This window comes from Vulpes lagopus, chromosome 6 (genome assembly GCF_018345385.1).
Source record: "Vulpes lagopus strain Blue_001 chromosome 6, ASM1834538v1, whole genome shotgun sequence".
Classification (NCBI taxonomy): domain Eukaryota; kingdom Metazoa; phylum Chordata; class Mammalia; order Carnivora; family Canidae; genus Vulpes; species Vulpes lagopus.
Genome location: NC_054829.1, coordinates 87495346 through 87517225, shown reverse-complemented (window position 1 = coordinate 87517225; position 21880 = coordinate 87495346). Strand labels below are relative to the sequence as shown.

The following is a 21880-nucleotide window of genomic DNA, read 5'->3' as shown; positions in this document are numbered from 1 at the left end:
ATAGGGAGCATGCTTCTCCCTTTGCCTATGTTTCTGCCTCTGCCTATGTTTCTGCCTCTTTCTGTCTCTCATGAATAAATGAGTAAAATCTTAAAAATAAATAAAATAAAATAAAATATTTGGTCATTATTCACACTTATACCACTATTAAGGAGAAATGAGACATGGAAAGTACTTGAGTTACTATGTTTTTACCTAAGGAGAACTATCCATTGGGCTTCAGTTTAGAATTTTTCCTGAAAAAAAAAATTTTTTTTTTTTTTTTTAGTAGCAGTGGCGCAGTGGTTTAGCGCTGCCCGCAGCCCAGGGTGTGATCCTGGGGACCCTGGATTGAGTCCCACGTCAAGCTCCTTGCCTGGAGCCTGCTTCTCCCTCTGCCTGTATCTCAGCCTCTCTCTCTGTGTGTGTGTGTCTCTCATGAATAAATACATAAAACCTTTTTAAGAAAAAAAATTTTTTTTTAGTTCAGACATAAAAGCTTTTTATAGTCAAGTTACCTTTAAGTATATAAGAAGAGAAAACAGATATTTTGCTTGGAGCCATCATTACTTTAAAAATGAATGTTTCTCATACATAATTCCCTCATAATTGAGAATTCTGCAAATGGCTTCCTTTTAAAAATTAAACATATTTAAATATGTATTATAAATTCTATTAAGGGACTTTAAGATATTTGATAACCTTCTTTTAAGTCCTATAGAATTTTTTTTTTTTTAAGTCCTATAGAATTAAGTTTTTATACCAAGCCAGTGGAACTGGAAGACCGGAAGAGCAGTGTTAGGGGTTGAATTGTTTTCCTCCAAGTTAATATGTTGGAATCCTAGCCCGTAGTACCTCAGAAAGTGACTATATATTTGGAGATGGAGCTTTTAAAGAAGCAATTTAAGTAAAATGAGATCATATAGGTGGGCCCTAATCCAATATGACTGATGTTATTATAAAAAGCAGATATTAGAAAAACAAGAAGCAGATATTAGGAAATAAATACACAGGAAAAACCATGTGAAGGCACAAAGCAAGACAACCATCAAACAAAATCATCAAAAACTGTCACAAGAGACAAAGATCATCATATAATAATAAAGGGGTCAATTCATGAGGAGGTTGTATCTAACACTGGAGAACCAATATATATAAAGCAAGTATTAGTAGGACTAAAGGGAGAAATAGTAATAGTAGGGGACTTCAATATTCAATTTTCATTGGTGGATAGATCAGCAAGACAGATGATTAGGGACATCTAATCACCACCACTGGGTGGCTCAGTGGTTGAGTGTCTGCCTTCAGCTCAGGCCATGATCCTGGGGCCCTGGAATCAAGTCCCACATCAGACTCCACAGGAAGCCTACTTCTCCTTCTGCCTAAGTATGTCTCTGCCTCTCTCTGTGTCTCTCATGAATAAATAAATAAAATCTTGAGAAAAAAGAAAGACAGGTGATTAATAAGGAAACATTAACTCGAACATTATAGAACAAAAGGACCTAAAGCCATATGCAGAACATTTCATCCAATGGTAGCAGAATTCACGTTCTTTTCAAACACATATAGATCATTCTCCAAAATAGACCAAATGTTAGGCTGTGATACAAGTCTTAACAAATTTAAGTATCAAAAGATACCATATGAGGTATCTTTTTTCCTTTTGTAAAGATTTTTATTTATTTATTTGAAAGAGAGAGGTAGTGAGAAAGAGGACATGAGCAGTGGGGAAAGGGAGAAGCAGGTTCCCCATTGAGCCAGGAAACCAATGTGGGGCTTGATCTCTGGACCTGACCCAAAGGCAGATACCTAATTGACTAAGCCACCCAGGTGCCCTAAGGTATCTTTTCTGAACATAGTGGTATGAAAGTAGAAATCTGTAACAGGGAAAATTAGAAATTCATAAATGTGTACAAATTAAACAACACACTACTGAATAACCAATGGGTCAAAGAAGAAATCAAAAGGGTAATCAAAAGTATCTTGAGACAAACAAACACAAGCATAAAACATACGAAAACTTACAGTATGCAGCAAAAGCATGTCTAAAGGGGAAGTTCAAAAAAATTTTTTTAATTTTAAAAAGGGAAGTCTATGGTGCTCAATGCCTACATCTAAAAAAAGGGGCACCTGAGTGGCTCAATTGGTTGTGTCTGACTCTTGATCTCAGCTCAGATCTCAATTTCAGGGGCCTGAGTTCAAGCTTCATGTTGGGCTCCATGCTTGGCCTGGAGCCTACTTAAAAAATATAATAAAATAAATAAAAATCTCAAATAAACGACCTAACTTTATACCTCAAGGAACTAGAAAAAGTACAAACTAAGCCCAAAGGTAGCAGAAGGAAGAAAATAATAAAGATCAAAGCAGAAATAATGAAACAGAAACACAACGGAAAAGATCAATTAGGGGCAGCTGGGTAGCTCAGTCAGTCGGATGCCAGCTCTTGGTTTTGGCTCATACCATGATCTCAGGGGCGTGGAACAGAGCTGAGCCCCATGTCGGACTCCATGCTCAGCCCAGAGTCTGCATATCCCTTTCTTTCTGCTTCTCCTCACACTGGCTCATTCTTTCTCCCAAAGAAAGAAAAAAGAAAGAAATAAATAAAAAAGAAAAAAGAAAGAAGAAAGAAAGAAAGAAAGAAAGAGAAAAAGAAAGAAAGAAAGAAAGAAAGAGAAAGAAAAGATCAATGAAACTAGAATTGGCATAAATAGATAAAATCTTTAAGAAAAAAAGGGGGGGGGCAACCCTGGTGGCCCAGCGATTTAGCACCGCCTTCAGCCCAGGGTGTGATTCTGGAGACACCCCGCTCCCCATTGAGTCCCGGATAGGGCTCCCTGCATGCAGCCTGCTTCTCCCTCTGCCCCTGTCTCTGCCTGTTTCTTTCTTTTTCTCTCTCTCTCTGTCTCTTATAAATAAATAAAATCTTAAAAAAAAAAAGAAACTAGAGTTGGTTTTTTGAAAAGATAAACAAAACTGACAAAACTTTAGCTAGATTAACTAATAAAAAGAGAAGTTCATATAAATAAAATTGTAAATGAAAGAAGAGCCATTACAACTAGTACCACAAAAATACAAAAGTTCATAAGAGACGACTATGAATAATTATATGCCAACAAAGTAGATAAGCTACAAGAAAAAAAATAAATTCATAGAAACACAACCTACCAACAATGTTACAAAGCTATAGTAATCAATACAGTATGATACCAGCATAAAAATAGACATATAGACCAATGAAACAGAATAGAGAGCCCAGAATAAATCTACACACTTATGGTCAATTGATCTTCCATAACGGTTTCAAAACACTCAAAGGTCATCTCTTCAATAAATGGTGCTGGGAAAACGGGTTATCCTCATGCAGAAGAATTAAACTGGACGCTATCTCACAACATACACAAAAACTGACTCAGGATGGATTAAAGATGTGAATGTTTACCTGAAACTGTAAAAAACAGGGAAAATATATCTTGACATTAGTTTGGGCTATAATTTTTTTGAATATGACCCCAAAGGCATTGGTAACAAAAATGAAAACACACAAAGAAATTGCATCAAACTAAAAAGCTTTTGCACAGCAAAGAAAACAATCAACAAGTGAAAAAAAACCTATGGAATAGAGAAAATACTTGCAAACTATACATCTGATAAGGGGCTGCTGTCCAAAATATAAAAGAAACTCAAACAACTAAAAAGCCAGAAAATAAATAACCCAATCTTAAAATGGGCAAACGACTCAAATAGTATTCAAAAGAAGACATACAAATGGTCATAGGTATATGAAATGGTCAACATCACTAATAATCAGTGAAATGCAAATCAAAACCAGGAGATATCACCTCACATATGTTAGAATGGGTCTTATGGCTAGACGATAATAAGCATTGGTGAAGATTTGCAAAAAAAAGAACCCTTCTGTACACTTAGTGGGAATGCAAATTGGTGCAACTATTTTGGAAAACAGTATGGAGGTTAGTCAAAAAAATTAAAACTAGAACTACCATATGATCCAGCAATCCCACTTCTAGATATGTATTCAAAAGAAATGAAATCAGTATCTTGGGATCCCTGGGTGGCGCAGCGGTTTGGCGCCTGCCTTTGGCCCAGGGCGCGATCCTGGAGACCCGGGATCGAATCCCACGTCGGGCTCCCGGTGCATGGAGCCTGCTTCTCCCTCTGCCTGTGTCTCTGCCTCTCTCTCTCTCTCTGTGACTATCATAAATAAATAAAAAGTTAACAAAAAATTAAAAAAAAAAAAAAAAAAGAAATCAGTATCTTGAAGAGATATCAGCACTCCCATGATCCTTGCAGCATAATTCACAATAGCCAAGACATGGAATCAATCTAAGTGTCCATCAATAGGTGAATGAATAAAGAGAATGTGAGATACATACATACATATATATAATGAAATATTATTCAGCCTTTTAAAAATAAGGAAATCCTGTCATTTGTGACATGAATGAACCTGGAAGAGACATTATGCTAAGTGAAATAAGCTAGACAAAGAAAACCAAGTACTGCATGATCTCACTTATATGTGGAATCTAAAACCATCAACTTATGGAAACAGAGTAGAGTGGTAGTTCCCGGGTCTGGAGAGTGGGAGAAATGAAGAGATGTTGGTCAAAAGATAACAATGTTTCAATTATGCAAGATGAATAAGTTTTGTAGATCTAATATATAGCCTGGTGACAATAGTCAATAATACTGTATTGTGTACTTGAAATTTGCTAAGAGACTAGATCTTAAATGCTCTCATTGCACACACACACAAAATGGTAACTATGTGAGGAGATGGATACTTTAATTAGCTTGATAGTAGTAATTATTTCACAATGATATGTATATCAAAACATCACATTATATACTTTAAATATATGCAATTTGTAAAATTTGTAAAAATTTTACCTCAAAGCAGAAAAAAATGAACAATTAGGGATTTAAAAGAACTCCATAAAAATAAAAATAAAAAAATAAAAGAACTCCATGATTCCTTCACAATGATATAGATGCATTTGAGAGAATAGTTTGAAACGTCCTATTTATTGTGTTAGATATATAACTCCAGAAAACAAATAAACATGCATCAAATCACCTGTATGATTTCAGCATAGTTCTCTTTGTAAGAATATATGGGTGAACAAACAGACTAGAACTCAGGATTCATCAACACCAACATAAGCCTGATCTTTTTATTATAAAGTATGACTAATAACATGGGACATTATCTTCCTGTCAGGGTTTTGGAAGAGCCAAATGCATAGACATCATAGAAACAAGAATTCTGCTGCTATTCAAGTGTAGCCCCTCTCCATCCTCCCACCCCCAAGGAGCTGCTGAACGCAAAACTCTCATTTACTTAAGGTTTTAATATTCAGCTTGATGGAATACAAAGCCACATCTTGTTTTTGTAAATAATTTTGAGGCTGAGCCTTCCAAAATATCAGAAAAATTGCCATTTTAAAGTCTTCCAATTTTTTAAAAAAGATTTTTATTTATTTTTATTTTTGAGAGAGAGCCAGAGAGCATGTGCAAGTGAGCAGGGGAAGGGGCAGAGGGAGAGAGAGAATCTCCAGCAGACTCCTCACGGAAGGCAGAGTCGGAGACACAACTCGATTCCAAGATCATGACCTAAGCCAAAATGGAGAGCCAGTCACTCAACCAACTAAGCCACTCGGGTGCCCCCAGTCTTCTAATTTTTATATGCAATCTCTAGGAAGGTCTAATAAGAGAGCTAAACAATTTCCCATTAGGTCACTTAGCAAACTTGCTCTGTTTTGTTTAGCCTTAAATATAACTTCATCTCCATAAGATACGTAATGTAATTCCCATATGATATTTAATTACATAGAGAAAAACAGTAATTTACAGCAGAGACAATTCAACTTGCAGGCACCACCTTAGTAAAATGTGTAGTATTAGCATCACAAGTAATGCTTCTCATTATGAAGAACTGCAAAGGACACAACATTACTCTGGTATTCCTGGCAAAAATGCATAATCTGAATCAAATCATGAGGAAATATCATACAATCCAAATCAAGGAATGAATTTGCTGAGAAGTAACTGGCCTGTATGCTTCAATATGTCAAGATCATGGGAGACAAAAACAAAACAAAACAAAAAGAAAACCTATTTCATGTTAAAAGAGACAAGACACAGGAACTAAGTACACTGTTTGTGGATTGGATGCTGGACCAGAAAAATTTTTTTCTTTTGCTATAAAAGTACATTAATGAGACAACTGGTAACATCTTAATCTGTAGATTTTATAATAACATTGTATCAATATTAATTTCCTGATTTAGATCATTGTACCAAGGGAATATAAGAAAATGCCTTCTATTTTGTTTTGAAGTGATTAAACCTCCTGTCTGCAAGTTAGTCTTAAAGAGCTTTTTAAAAACTAGCTATAGGGGCTCCTGGGGGGCTCAGTCAGTGGGCAACTGCCTTAGGCTCAGGTCATGATCCCAGGGTCCTGGGATTGAGTCCCACATTGAGGGAGACTCAATGTAGGAGAGGGAGTCTTCCTGCTAAGCAGGGAGTCGGCTTCTCCCTCTCCCTCTGCCTCTGCCCCCTGCTTGTGCTCTCTCTCGCTCAAATAAATAAATAAAATCTTTAAAAAGTAAAATAAATAAAAACTAGCTATAGAGTTAACTTAGGGAATGTCAATGAGGGTATATAAGAATTCTTTGTTTTATCTTTGTAACTTTCATGTAAATTTTTTAAATGTTAACTCAAAAAAATTAAGAAGACAGATCTAATATAGTATTCTTTCTAGTACCTCCATCCTAACTTCTGTTGCTCAAAATTATAACCGGGGTGGAAAAGGGTTTTTGTTAAAATTTCTCTACATTGAAAAGAAGTTTGTTGTGCTATTCTTTTAACTGGTATGTTCCTAGGATGTTCTATAACTGCATAATAATCTTTTTTCTGCTGACAATAGGAACAACTAAACATTTAGTCCTGACATATTATATTCATTTCATAGGCTTTTTTTTTTTTTTTAAACCTACTATGTCCCAGTCACCGTGCTGGATGCAGGGATAAAGAAATCAAACATACACGGTATGTGACCTAAAGGAACTTACAGATTAGTAGGAGAGACAGACATATAAATGAATAATTGCAGTGATGTAGTATAGGTGTTTCGCGTGTGTGCATGTGTGTGTATGTGCATTGTACACGATGAATTGACTAATACCCAGGGTACAGGGAAAAGAAGGGAGTTAGAAAAATCTTCATAAGAGAAGTATTGTTAAAATTGGGTCTCAAAGATGAGTAAGTGCTTTGGATGGACAAATGAAGAGAAGGATATTTGGGCAGGTGTCATGACATGAGCAAAGGACATGGAGCTATACAATAGCCTAGAGTATTAGTGAGACAGCAAATAATTCAGAATGGCTGAGTATAAGATGGGAAGTGGCCACAGTGAGAAAAGATGCTGGAGAGGCAGAGGTTATTTTTTTGATGGTTTCATAAGCCATTGTGCCAAGAACTTTTGCAATATCCTGTGAAGTGAGGTTGGGAGTTCTTGGCCATTTGTCTTGATCTATGAACATCTAACGTGTTAAACTATCACGTACAAAGCAAGATACATCAAAGTAGGTCACTCCATTCCCACAAGATGGTTTGTGTTAATTATAACAAGGGAATGGAACAGAGAATGGAATGTTCTGCCATTTTTATATCTTATGGTATGACATGAGAAATATTTGCATTCTTTCTACTTTGTAATATCACTGGATTGGAGGAGACTTGACTTTCAGTGTGCCAAATGAGAGAGATCAAGTTGTAAATGAACGTTGTCGTTGTCGATTATCTTCTCCAGGGAGAGAAACAGGGGCTCAGTTAGGATCACAACACTTGACCATGGGTTCACCTCTTTTTTGTTTGCCTCTCATAAGGGGGAGTACATGGGGTCAAAAATCTGTGCTTACATCTTTGAAAGAGTTCAGCAGCAAAGGAAAGAAACCCTGCAATCAGAAGGTTAAAGAATGTGTGGAGGAAATAGATGTTGGTTACTTAAGATTATCTGAAGTAGGGCAGCCCTGGTGGCTCAGCGGTTTAGCGCCGCCTTCTGCCTGGGGTGTAATCCTGGAGACCCGGGATCAAGATCGAGTCCTGCGTGGGGCTCCCTGCATGGAGCCTGCTTCTCCCTCTGCCTGCTTCTCCCTCTGCCTGCGTCTCTGCCTCTCATGAATAAATAATTAAAAGAAAAAACTGCAAGATTATCTTAAGTAAAAATAAAAGATCCTCAGGGAAAAAACATTTCTGATTTATATCTGTCTCAGCATCCTGAACTTTGATATACTCTTGTATAATAAACACATATAAAGAAAATGAAAAGACAAGCCACAGACTACGGAAAATATTTCAAAAGACATATCTGATAAAGGATAGTTATTCAAAATGCTGAAAGAACTCTGAAATCTCAACAGTAAGAAAATGAACAATCTAATTTTTAAAATGTGCAAAAGATTTGAATAGACACCTCACCAAAGGTAATATACAGATAGCAAATAAACATACAAAAAGATGCTCAACTTCATACATCATTAGGGACTTACAAGTTTTCACCTACTACAGTGGGGTAAAAATCCAAAAGGCAGACACCACCAAATGCTGGCAAGGATGTAGAACAACAGGAATTATTCATTGCTGCTGGAACCACAAAATGGTACAGTCACTTTAGAAGACAGTTTGGCAGTTTCTTACAAAACTAAATACACTCTTACCATATGATCTGCAATCACATTCCTTGGTATTTACCCACATAAGTTAAAAATGTATGTCCACATAAAAACCTGCATATGAATGTTTATAGCAGTTTTTTTCATAGTTGCCAAAACTTGGAAACAACCGAGATGTCATTCAATTGGTAAATGGAAAAATAAACTATAGTATATCCAGGAAATAAAATATTATTCAACAGTAAAAAGAAATGAGCTAGCAAATAATGAAAAGACACAGAGAAACCTTAAATGCATATTGCTAAGTAAAAGGAGCCAATCTGAAAAGGCTACGCACTGTATGATTCCAACTATTTGACATTAGTTGCAAAACTATGGCAACAGTAAAAATGTCTGTGGTGGGATCCCTGGGTGGCGCAGTGGTTTGGCGCCTGCCTTTGGCCCAGGGCGCGATCCTGGAGACCCGGGATCGAATCCCACATCGGGCTCCCGGTGCATGGAGCCTGCTTCTCCCTCTGCCTGTGTCTCTGCCTCTCTCTCTCTCTCTCTGTGTGTGACTGTCATAAATAAATTAAAAAAAAAAAATGTCTGTGGTTTTCAAGGGTTTGGGGAGAGGAAGGGATGCAAGTAAAGCACAGGGGATTTCTAGGGCAGTGAAACTATTCTGTATGACACCATAATGATAGATTATGTTTTTAAAATATTTGTCATTTTTATAAAAATGGAAACTTCTTTGATGTTTGAAACTTGCATTACTTTACTATTGATATTTTCTGTTTACTAATCAACTGCATTTTCTCCTTTATGAATTTCTTTTATATTTTTTGTCCATTTATCTATTAGATCCTTTATTTCAATGAACTCATTATAACTGTAAGCTATTAATAAAATTTTTGTGATTTTCCCCCCTAAAATAGATGTCCTCAAATGAAGGAAACCACTGGCAAAATAAAAGCAAATCTTTGTAATCACAGAAAGAAAAGTATGAGCAGGAATAAATATTAGCTCAAATACTGGATGATGCCATCTAGTGGAAAATTGATTTTAACTTCTTTCTCTGGATCAGAGATTCCCAAATTCCAATCCCCCCAAATTTGGTATTTATGGGACTTTATTTAGATATATATTTTAGCCCCTAATTTGCCAAGATTTCTAACTCACTTAATGTGTATGATAGCCAAAGAGTTATAGGTCAGTATCATCCACAATGGAACCCATAAAAATTCCATGCCAGCTAAAATTAAGGTGCACAGTGTACATTGTGCTTTTCCCTTTTCAACCAGAACTTTCACCAACTTCACAACAGTCATTTTGCAGCAGCTAGCATTTTTAAATGTGCATTCCGTGCCAGTCCCCTGAAGCGAAATACTTCACTTGTATTATTTTATTTAATCCTCTCAACTCTAGTAAGATAGGTACTATTATTATACTATCTTACAGACGACAAGATTGGAGCAGAGAGTTTAAGGAACTTCTCCAAGGTCACACAGCTATACAGTACCTGAGCCTAAAGCCCATTACATCATTATAATGTGCACAGGTCTCTGCACTGGGAAAGATCACAGTCATGCCCATAGAAAATGACTTTACAATTCTATATCATCATCTACATTCAGCTTTAGTATACCCCACATAGAAATGAGTTATGTTCCTTAATTACTAAGGGCTACTTAAGGACATTTTGTAACTTAATATTTACATGGTTTAGAATTAATATATCAAACACTCGGATGTTCCTAAGTAATATTGATTGTTGATTTTTGGCTTTAGGAATTTGAAGATGTTTTCAATGCTTTGCTATTCCTCTACATTTCCCTCAAATACGAACATAAATGAAAGTAAACTGACCTGCTTTGAACCTTCAGCATGGAGGCAAACTGGCACTAATTTATTTATGACTGGTTAGAACACTCAGGTGATAGAGATCGGTCAGCCAGGCAAGCCAAACTGAGGCTCATGAACCTGGTCTCAAGCATAGGCACCTGCCTCTACCCCACAAAGGCTAAGACCCTAAGTCTGCCCAGCCTGGCCTGGGTCCACTCAGTGCTGGCAGAAATCAAGCTCTGCTCTCCATAGCTCACTGAAACACAGTTGAAGTATATTTTTCTTATAGTCCACTCCTTCTGTAGGACCTAAAGTATCAACTAACTACAACTGAAAAATTAATTCCTGCTACTGCCCTAGTAGGAAACGAGGTGAAAGTAAACCTAGGAACTTTATAATAGTCCCTCTTGAGGCTACATCGCTGAAAAATGGTCTGATGCTGAAGTCTTCTGAGCGTTAGTGAACAAAGAGCATCAAATAATGTAGTGGAGTTTTTTAAAGAAAAAGAGTAAACTATAAAAGTTTCTCAATTTATTTTTACATTCCGAGTGGAAGAGAAACCTGCAAATATCTTGTCATCTGTATCTGCATATCCCTCACTCCCACCCCTATCTCCCAAGAGCTCAAAGTGTAAAATGGTAAAGTCCAATGAAACAAAAAAGGCTCAAGTCCATATTCAGCAAAACAAAGGGGAAAAACTGATGACTAACAAAGAATCTTCTAGCACAATGTACTGGAAAGAACAGAGGACATACATAAAAATAACAATAGAGAACATTAATTGAGCATTAACTCAATTGTTAATTGTCCGGATCACTTTTCTAAATATTCTTTGCCTGCAAGATCCCATTTGAATGCCCACAAGGAGATTTCATGAGGTAGGTGCCATTATCTTATCATACAATAAAGAAACTGAGTGGTTAAGTCGTTGGCTGGACTTATACAGCTAGTAAAGCATGGACCAGAAACCCAGCTGCCAGGCCCCAGAGCCCAACCCTACCGCATGGTAAGAAAGAGATCAAGCCTGAGACCACTTCCCTAGAGCACCAGAGGCAAACCTGGCGTGGAAAATCCATTGAGCAGATTTCCCACCCAACTAATGTACATCCGCCTGGTTACACAGTTGCTCAGACTCCTTGCTGTCACCAGCTCATTCATAAACTGGCTGCGCTTTATGATGCAGCTGAATTCACAGTAGAAGCTGGACTTCTGGGAGGTTAAGAGGCCTATGCAATTCTTTTCAGGCTCTAAAGTTCCTTTGTGTGTGTGTGTTTTTTAAAGATTTTATATATTTATTCATGAGAACACAGAGAGAGAGAGGCTGAGACACGGGCAGAGGGAGAAGCAGGCGCCCCGCGCGGAGCCTGATGCGGGACTCGATCCCAGGACCCGGGGTCAGGCCTGAGCTAGACTCCATCCCCTGACCTTGGGATCAGGACCTCAGCCGAAGGCAGACGCTCATCCACTGAGCCACCCAGGGGCCCCTCAAGTTTTCATTTAATAAGAAAAGTGGGGGGAGGTTACAGGTGCTATGGTAATTTACATGAAACAAATCCATGCTTTTAAGATACCCAATACGTGTTTGAAACCTCATTCTGGAGATAACCACGTAGGTGCAAGCTTAACCCTGTGGGACTCTCAGATCTGGCCACCGGCTTCCTGGCACCCCTGCGATAAGCCCTGGTGAAAACTCAAAATGCCCCCAATTCAAGCCCTGGCTTTGTCTGTCACGGGTAAACGCGGTGAACAGCCACGGGAGTCCTGCGGCTACAGGCCCCGCCCATAACTACCCAGCGGTGGGGCGGGAAAGAGCAGTCGCGTGAGGAGCGCCCCCGGAACCCAAGGGCTGCCTCCTGCCTGCCCGCCCGGGGACCGCATTCCCGCAGCACCGGGGGCGGGGCCCGGCGGGCGGCGGGGCCGGCTGCGCGGGGAGCGGCTGGAGCGGCTGGAGCGGCCCGGCGCTGGCAGGGCGGCGGTTGCGGGCTGCCAGACCATGCTGAGCGGAGCGTGCGGCTGGCTCGCCTCTGCACTGCGGGGTCCGTGCGGGCCGTCGTTCGCGGTCGCCCGTAGGCGCCTTCACGCGTCGGGGTCGCGGCGGCCCTCAGACAAGAGCGAGAGGACCGGAGGCCCGCCCCGCGCCTTCGACCCGGCGCTGCTCGAGTTCCTGGTGTGCCCGCTCTCCAAGAAGCCGCTCAGGTGAGATGCGCCGGCGGCCGGCCTCCGTTCGCGCGCCTCCGGGGGTCGCGGGGCTACCGCGCGGCCGCTCACGGCCCTGGGGAGCCCTTCGGCTTCGGCCGCGGTTTCCCGCAGCCATTTTGTGGCCCCGGGCCCGGCGGCTACCAGGCTCCGCCCACTGCGGCGGGAAGGGCGGGAGGAGGCGGGGCGCGAGCCGAGCCCCGGGCCGCTCAGGTCACACCGCCGAGGCGCGCGCGGGTGGAAGCCGTGGAAGGTTCCTCACTGGGCGCGCCGGCGCAGACCGACCCAGTCAGCCGGGTGGGGGCCGGACTAGCGCGAGGCGTTTTCTTAAAAGGACCTAAGGGGTTCTCACGCGCCGCCAGGTTTATGAACTGTTGGGAGTCGGGACTGGTCCGTGGGTGTGAGATTTTTAAGCCAAGATGGTGAAAAATAACTAAAAATTTTTATGGAAATCTACAGCTGATGCGTGACGGCCTTAAACATTTTTAAGCTGCGTGCGCTGCTGCGCCTTTGGCTCTTAGTTCTGGACTGGCTGGGTTTTGTAGAGTCGTAGGGTCTCCCTGGAGTCCTTAGGGAAAACAGCTCAGGGAGGGGAAAATAAAATAAGACGGAATCAGAGAGGGAGACAAACTCTAGGAGACCAACGGAGGGTTGCTGGGGTGGGGGGGATGGGTGACCGGTGACGGGCATTAAGGAGGGCACTTGATGTCATGGGCGCTGGGTGTTAGGTTCCACTGATGAAGCACTAAACTATATCTCTGAACTAATTATACACTGTATGTTAATCAGATGAGTTTAAATTTTTTTTTAAAGATTTTATTTATTCATGAGAGACACACAGAGAGAGGCAGAGACACAGGCAGAGGGAGAAGCAGGCTCCATGCCGGGAGCCCGACGTGGGACTCGATCCCGGGACTCCAGGATCACGCCCTGGGCCGAAGGCGGCGCTAAACCCCTGAGCCACCCGGGCTGCCCGAGTTTAAATTTTTTTTTTTAAAGAACTCTACACCCCCAGGCTACTAAAACTGAACATTGACAACACTAGTTTTGCACCAGACTGTTATCAGTGGTTATTTTGGGTGGTGGATTGCTAGTCTTTTTTTTTTTTTTTCCAATCTTTTTACGTTTCTCTTAACTAGATGTTTTCCCATAATGAAGACACTCAATTTTCTTATACCTTGAAATGACCATTTGATCTACCGTTTAGTTAGTTGTGTAACTAGCTAGCTGCAGATGCATTGTTTTCAGTTTCCTCGTTTCTGCTCTCTCCTCCTCAAACTTTTATTTTGTATATCTTGATTTTCAGTGGTTTCCTTCCAGTGGTTCAATTAGGTTGCTGTATTAAGCGTGCATTCTAAAATAGTGGGGAATTTTAATTTTCCTCTAGTGGCTGTTTCAGTAGTAAATTAACTGGGATGGTTTTGGGGTTGACCAGAGTTAGGTAGGAATATTTTGATGAAAGGGGAAGATCTTCTAACTGGATTTTAAAAATACATATTAAGGTGTAGCTCGAGAATAAAATGAAAAAATACAAGAGAAACTGACCAAAATGCAAACAATTAGAGATTCATTTTCTAAGAGAAATGTTTCAGTTGGCTAATACTGTTTTTAGAATTAGAAGCAGTTTTTTATTTTTTAAAGATCTTATTTATTCATGAGAGACATACAGAGAGCCAGAGACACAGGCAGAGGGAGAAGCAGGTTCCATGCAGGGAGCCCGATGTGGGACTGGATCCTGGGACCCCAGAATCACGCCCTGAGCTGAAGACGGCACTAAACCGCTGAGCCACCCAGGCAACCCTAGAAGCAGTTTAATTCTACTTTTTTGGAATTTAACTCTCTGTCAAGAATTGGATAAATGGTGTTTATTGAAGACCACGCACTTCTAAGCATTTTATTTTCCACAATTCATTTTGTTTTTCTTTTCCCCCCTCAGATATGAAGCATCGACAAATGAATTGATTAATGAAGAGTTGGGAATAGCCTATCCAATTATTGATGGGATTCCTAATATGATACCACAGGCAGCTAGGATGACACATCAGAATAAGAAGCAAGAAGAAACGGAGCAGCACTAGATCATAATTAAAAACAACGCCTACAACTGCATTTTCTTAATACTACTTAACTTTTTAAAAGTCAGAGTGGCAGGTAATAAGCGGGGGAGAAGAATGTTTCTGTCTCTTCCTACGTTGACTGTCCTTATTCCATTGGTCTCTTTAGCAGGACTGTTTTACTCAGCCTCTGTGGAGGAAAACTTCCCACAGGGCTGCACTAGCACAACCAGCCTGTGCTTTTACAGTCTCCTCCTGCCAGTTACCATACCAGTTTATGTGTTCTTCCACCTTTGGACCTGGATGGGTATTAAACTCTTCAGGCATAATTAATACAACCAGAGCCAAGATGATACACATATTAATGATAAGTCATGTCTGTCTCTGAAAGCTCAGTGACATGGAAATACTGGAAACCCACTTAATTTGCAGGAAAGGTGCTTTGCCTTGCTTCTCTCAGAGCTTTTGGACTATAGGAGGCTTAAGCTGCAGAAATTTCTTTTGTACTTTTGTTCTGCCCTTATTTTTTGAAAATTCTAACATATGACTGCTGTATCAGAAGAAACATTTCAGGAAAGTTTCCTATTGGAAATTAACAGTCCTGACCATCAGCTGATGACTTTATTACCCCATTCATCTAAAGTTAATAATTAAAAATTTTTATGTTTATTTTAGATTCAAAGTATCTGGTACTGACACGTTAAGGATGACTGAAAATAACTCCAAAGGAGTGATGCTGGAGTAGTTGTAGAGAAATACATTTGACCTAGTATACTAGAACACTACAATACAGTGGAAATTTCATGTGCTTGCAAACATTCTGAGTTTGTAAAATTACCTTCATTTCTTTGGCATCAAAGGCTTACATTAGTAATAAAATGACAGCTTTCCATTTAAAAAAAAAAGTGTGCAGTTTTTTTGTTTGATCACAAGAATGTGGTTTCAAAAGAGGGCAGATGTAAAAATATTGAAAACTTTTAAATGTAGCCATTGTGTAGATAGGCACTCAAAACCCCACATAGAATACTATCCCAGGAAAATATGTATCTTTGGGGATAGAGGTAGGGTTGGAAGACTTGTAAAGAGCTTTTGTGTCCTAGTGAGCTTAAGGCTATGTTTTGAATCACATCTCAAGTTTATTTTCCAATTAGCACTGCATTGGTTGAGTGTATTCTGTAGTACAAATCATGTTTTTAAAAATCATCCTATGGTACTCAACACCATAAAAACAGGACTTGACAGATTTTTCCAAAGAAGACATACAGATAGCCAACACACATGAAAAGATGTTCAACCTCACTAAACAAGGAAATGAGAATCAAAACCACACCGAGCTATCATTTTACACCTGTCAGAATGGCTAAAATAGACCAGAAATAACAGATATATAGAATATATATATAGAAGGATATATATATATATAGAAGGATATATAGAATAAAGAACCCTTGGGACGCCTGGGTCGCTCAGCATCTGCCTTTGGCTCAGGGCATGATCCTGGATTCCCAGGTTTGAGCCCCACATGCATGGAGCCTGCTTCTCCCTCTGCCTGTGTCTCTGTCTCTCTCTCTCTCTCTGTCTCTCATGAATAAATAAATACAATCTTTAAAAAAGAAAAAGGAATCCTTGTATGCTGTTGCTGGGGATGTAGATTGGTGTAGCCACTGTGGAACAGTATAGAGATTCCTCAAAAAATTAGAAATACTGTACAATCCAGTAATTCCAGTACTGGGTATTTACCCAAAGAAAAATCCTAATTTGAAAAAAAAAATATATATGTCCTTCTATGTTTATTCAGCATTATTTGCATTATTTACACTACCAAGATAAGGAAGCAGTCTTAAGTAGAATGAATGAAGATGCATATAAATGAGGCTGGAGGGAAGAGAGGCTTGGAAGACAAGTTGATCAAAGGAAAGCCATTGGTTTTAGGCTGACCTCTTAACTGAAATGTTAGGTCAAAAAGAAAAGATCCAGTGAGCTTGGGTGGCTCAGTGGTTGAGCTTCTGCCTTTGGCTCAGGTTGGGATCCCTGGGGTTTAGTCCCACATAGGGCTGGCTCCCCACAGGGAGCCTGCTTCTCCCTCTCTCTGTGTCTCTGCCTGTCTCATGAATAAATAAAATCTTAAAAAAAAAAAATCACAAGATTCAACTCGTGTAAGACCGCAAGCTCATTCTCAATTGCAGTAGAAGCTACATAGACGACATTCTTGAAATTGTTCCCTGTGGATAATCCCACAATCCTAAAACAATGGAAAAACTAATGCCTAAGGTGAATGAGAAACCCAAGAGTAAGCCCCACCCTATACAGTTAGCTAGGTAAAAAAAATTTATAGGGGTACCTGCAAGGCTCAGTTGGTTGAGTAGCTAGCTCTTGATTTCAGCTCAGGGCATGATCTCAGAGTCCTGGAATTGAGTGTTCAGTTGGGTTCTGCACTCAGTGGGGAGTCTGCTCAAGGACTCTCCCTTCTCTGCCCCTTCCCCTGTTCTCACATGCAGGTATACTCCTCAAATCTTTCTCAAATCTTTAAATAATTTATAAAACCCTTAGAGGCAAGGAAGGATCCTCTTCGTCTCCTGGGAGGAGAGACTGCTACTTTGTCTATGAAGTAGCTTCTTTCTTGTAAACTTAATCTTTGTCTCTTTCTCTAAATGGCTTGCTCTTGAATTCTTTCTCACACAAAGCCCAAAACCCCTTGGTGAGGGACCTAAGGCCCTCTTTCTTGGGGCCTCAGCCTGTCCAGCATCACATATACAATGGAATATTACTCCTATGTAAAGAATGAGATCTTGCCATTTGTGATAAAATAGGTGGAACTTGAGGGTATTAATGCTAAGTGAAATAAGTCCAAAACAAATGCCATATAATTTCACTTATATGTGGAATCTAAAAACCAAAAAGCAGAAACAGACACACAAATACAGAGAACTGATGGTTGCCCAGAGGGGAGTGTGGGCAAGATAGGTGAAGGGGAGTGAGAGGTGTACAGGCTTCCAGTTATGGAATGGCTAAATCACAGGAATAAAAGATTCAGCATAGGGAATAAAGTCAGTGGTACTGTAATAGCATTGTAAAGTGACAGATGGTAACTACATTTGTGGTGAACATAGCATAATGTAGAGTTGTCCCATCACTGTATACACTTGAAACCAATGTAACATTATGTGCCAGCTATACTTCAATAAAAAAATTATATGGTGATATATATATTTTATATATAATTTTTATTTATAACCTGGAAGATTATAAAAGTTCCCATTATTTCCTGAAATGGAGTTATTGCTCTTTTTTTTTTTTTTTTTTTTACGGGGTTATTTATTTATTTGAGAGAGAGAGCAAGAGCAGGGAGAGGGGCAGAGAAAGAGGGAGAATCTCCAGCAGACTCCCTGCTAAGTGCTGAGCCTGATGCAGGGCTCAATCTCATGATCCCAAGATCATGACCCAAGCTGAAACCAAGAGATGGAAACCAACTGAGCCCCTAAAGATTTTATTTTTAAGTAATTCTACACCCAACATGGGGCTTGAACTCACAGCCCTGAGATCAAGAGTCACATACTCCATCGACCGAGCCAGCTGGAGCCCCTTGTTCTTTTAAATTATCCTAAATTTCATTGTGGTCAGTATAATGAAACAATTTTGCTGATAAAACAAGCACCATACTCTGAAAAGTCAACTTTTGCAAGCCAAGCATTTTATCATTTTTGAGGAAACTGATAAGCATACCTTGGGGGAGTTCAGTATTGACTCCATCTTTTTATTAATAGAATTTATTTGACAATCACTTGTATAGTACAAACGGTACACTAGCTCCAGTTCTAAGCATATTACATATAACCTTTTATAACCTAAGAGGCCAGGTGGGCAATATTGGCACCATTTTACAGATGAGGAAAGTGGAGCACGAGAGACTGAAGTGATTTTACTAAGGTAACAGCAATCAATAACTGAACCAAAGTTGAAACTGTCTGCCACTGTGGCTTCAGTCTGTCTTCTTAACCATTGTACAGTGTCTCTTTAAGAAAACTTGTCCTTTCTATTTATAAGAAAAATAGAATTCAGAATCAAAATGCTTAGACTCAAATTCTTGCTCAAGCCTGATGCCTTTCTTCTCGTTTCCTAAAGCACCATGTATTTTATCTCTATTTTGGCATTTGAACTTGTAGCATAATTGCCTGTTTTTGGTCTCCTGTCTAGACAGTAAATTGTTCAACATTTTTAATTTAATGCTTAGCACTGAGCTAGCACGTCCTTCCTGAAAGACTGGAAGCAGGGCTCTGACAAGCTTTATAACTTTAGGCAAGTTCCTTTTCTCTGAGTTTCATCTGTAGGGTTAGAAATCCCACCCCAGGAGGATTCCTGGGTGGCTCAGCGGTTTAGCGCCGCCTTTGGCTCAGGGCTTGATCCTGGAGCCCCGGGATCGAGTCCCGCATCGGGCTCCCTGCATGGAGCCTGCTTCTCCCTCTGCCTGTGTCTCTGCCTCTCTCTGTCTTGTGAATAAATAAAATCTTTAAAAAAAAGAGAAAAGAAATCCCACCCCTGCTTCTTCCATAAAATTGTGAGGAATATACTAAACTTGACTCATGAAAGCCCTTTGTGAAACAACCCTAACTGGTGAACAAAACAACCATTCAACGTCTCCAGAAATTGTCCCAAGGGCACACAGCCAAGTGATGAAACATACAAGAAAATCTAAAACTTGTTAAGTGCTGCACATTGAAGTTTGGGGCATTTGAGCTGCCACTGGCATCCTTCTTCTTCCTCCTTTCAGCTCAGAGTGATGGCCACACCAGGAGGTGCCACCAGGACCGGGAACTCTCTTGTCCCCAACTCCTACTGGAGGGCCGTGGCATTTCCCAGGAGGTGAAGATTAAAATGTAACTATGTAACTATAAAAGACAGTGTAAATGCATATTTCCTCTTTCTATTTAACGGATTTGCAGAACAGTTTGTAGAAAACTATGTATAAATTGTATTTTGGGGTCTCTATCATATTTGCCATTAGCAGCACAAAGGAAGTAGATGGGGGCAGGGCTGAACTGGAGTAAAGAAATGATACCAGATGGTAACTTGAATTCACAGGAACTAATGAAAAGAGCCAGAAAAGGTAAATATGGCTAACATACTAATACTACAAAATACATCCTTGTTCTCCCCTTTCTTCTCGGTTCTATTAAGAGGCAATAAATTATATAAAGTCATAATTATAATCAAGTATTGTTGAGTTTGTAACATGTAGACCTAATTTTCATGACAATAATAGAACAAAAAGGAATAGAGCTACCTAGATGTAATGTTTCTGCATTTCACTAGCACTTTTATAAAGATTTATTTATTTGAGAGAGAGAGAGCGAATGCATGCATGCATGCATGCGTGTGCAAACGGTTGGGGGCGGGGACGATGAGGTCATAACCTGAACCAAAATCAAGAGTCAGATGCTTAACTAACAGTCACCCAGGTACCCCTCACTAGCACTCTTAAGAACAGATCTGTGAAAAAAAAATAGATCTGTGTATATGTAAATCATATTTCAATAAAAAATATAATAGGAAAAAGAACCCTAAACCGAGAAATAATCTCTCTGCAGAGATTAAATATTTCTCAGGCTCTCATATGCTCCTGGTGAGAATATAAAATGATGCAGCTTCTTTGGAAAACAGCTGGCAGTCCCTCAAAATGTTAGACAGAGTTACCATACAACCCAGCAGTTCCACTCACAGGTATCTACTCAAGGGAAATGAAAACATGTCCACACAAACTTGAGCACAAATATTCATAGCAGCACCATTTATAATAGCCAAAAAATGGAAAACAACACAACTCTCCATCAACTGATGAATGGATATGTAAAATATAAATACAATGAAATATTATTCGGCAATAAATATGGAATGAAGTACTGATACATGTTACAACATGGATGAACTTTGAAAACATGCTAAGTGAAAAATGCTGGTTATTAAAAATGTGTTGATCCATTTACATGAAATGTCCATAATAGACAAATCTATAGAAACGGAACACAGACTAGTGATTGCATATGGCTGGGGACATTGTGGAGTTACAGCTAATGGGTACAAAGTTTGGGGTAACAAAGATGTTCTAAAACTGATTGTGGCAATGGCTGCATACTTCTGCAAATATACTAAATCCATTCAGGTGTATGCTTCACATGGCTTAATTATATTCTGTGTGAATTATATATCAATAAAGCTGTTACCAATTTTTTTAAAAAAATAGTATCTAAATGTCTGGTGTAAGGCTTAGCAGTTCCAAGTCACTTGCTGGAGGTCAAATGCTGGTAGAGGCATGGCCAAAAGTGGGATAAAGGTCTTAAACCTGCTAAATTCTGTCCCCCATGTTGTGCTACTTCTAGTAACCCTCTCAGATACAACACTCTTCCTTGAGAATTCTCCAACAGTTGAGTGTTCCTCTCCCAAGTTCCTTACCCAGCAGATCATCCTGGTTTCCCGTTAAAGGGACTGACCTTCATAGCTTCCTACAACGTAGCTCATGCCATGTATGGACATTGACCCCACCACCCCCAGCTATAAGCCCATCACAAGAAACACAATCTTATTCTTTCACTAACTGGGGCTCTTCCCCACTCCTCAGTAATTAGCTGACTGACTTCACAATGTCAGGATCTCTTGCCTCCTTAGATCCTCTTAACAAGATTATCTTCTTTAGTGTTATCTGCATCACTGACAAGGATCACCTTTACCCATCTTGTGAATAAGACCCTTCCCATCGGCTTTATTTTTTTAAAGATTTTATTTATTTATTCATGAGAGAGGCAGAGACACACGCAGAGGGAGAAGCAGGCTCCATGCAGGGAGCCCCACAAGGGACTCCATCCCAGGTCTCCAGGATCACGCCCTGAGCCAAAGGTGGCACTAAACCGCTGAGCCACTGGGGCTGCCCTCCCATCAGCTTTCAAGATGAGTCTTTCCCACTCTGAGAGAACTAACAAAAAAAGACTTGCCATGCATGACCTCTCTCCCTCTTTTCTTCCAATTCTACAAAGAGTGGGCTAAGGAAGCCTCTCTGAACTTGACTCCAGATCTTTAAGATGAAAATGATGCCTACTTCCAGACTTGGTGATGGTTTTAAGGGAGGTAAAAAAAAAATAT

The 21880-nt window shown here is 39.8% G+C and overlaps 2 protein-coding genes across 2 annotated transcripts; both read left to right on the top strand.

Moving 5' to 3' along the window:
- The first annotated feature begins 12379 nt into the window (after positions 1-12379).
- PYURF (PIGY upstream open reading frame) lies at positions 12380-14799 on the top strand. Its single transcript, XM_041757898.1, has 2 exons — positions 12380-12695; positions 14632-14799. The coding sequence occupies exons 1-2, from the start codon at positions 12493-12495 to the stop codon at positions 14771-14773; spliced, it is 345 nt and encodes a 114-aa protein (XP_041613832.1). The 5' UTR covers positions 12380-12492; the 3' UTR covers positions 14774-14799.
- A 67-nt stretch (positions 14800-14866) lies between these two features.
- PIGY (phosphatidylinositol glycan anchor biosynthesis class Y) lies at positions 14867-15654 on the top strand. Its single transcript, XM_041757900.1, has one exon. The coding sequence runs from the start codon at positions 14867-14869 to the stop codon at positions 15080-15082; it is 216 nt and encodes a 71-aa protein (XP_041613834.1). The 3' UTR covers positions 15083-15654.
- The last annotated feature ends 6226 nt before the right edge of the window (positions 15655-21880 follow it).

Excerpts from the sequence above, each read along its gene's own strand:
- PYURF (XM_041757898.1), top strand. The coding sequence starts at position 12,493 with ATGCTGAGCGGAGCGTGCGGCTGGCTCGCCTCTGCACTGCGGGGTCCG. Across the intron at positions 12,696-14,631 it reads CTCTCCAAGAAGCCGCTCAG|ATATGAAGCATCGACAAATG; the intron begins GTGAGATGCGCC and ends TTCCCCCCTCAG.
- PIGY (XM_041757900.1), top strand. The coding sequence starts at position 14,867 with ATGTTTCTGTCTCTTCCTACGTTGACTGTCCTTATTCCATTGGTCTCT.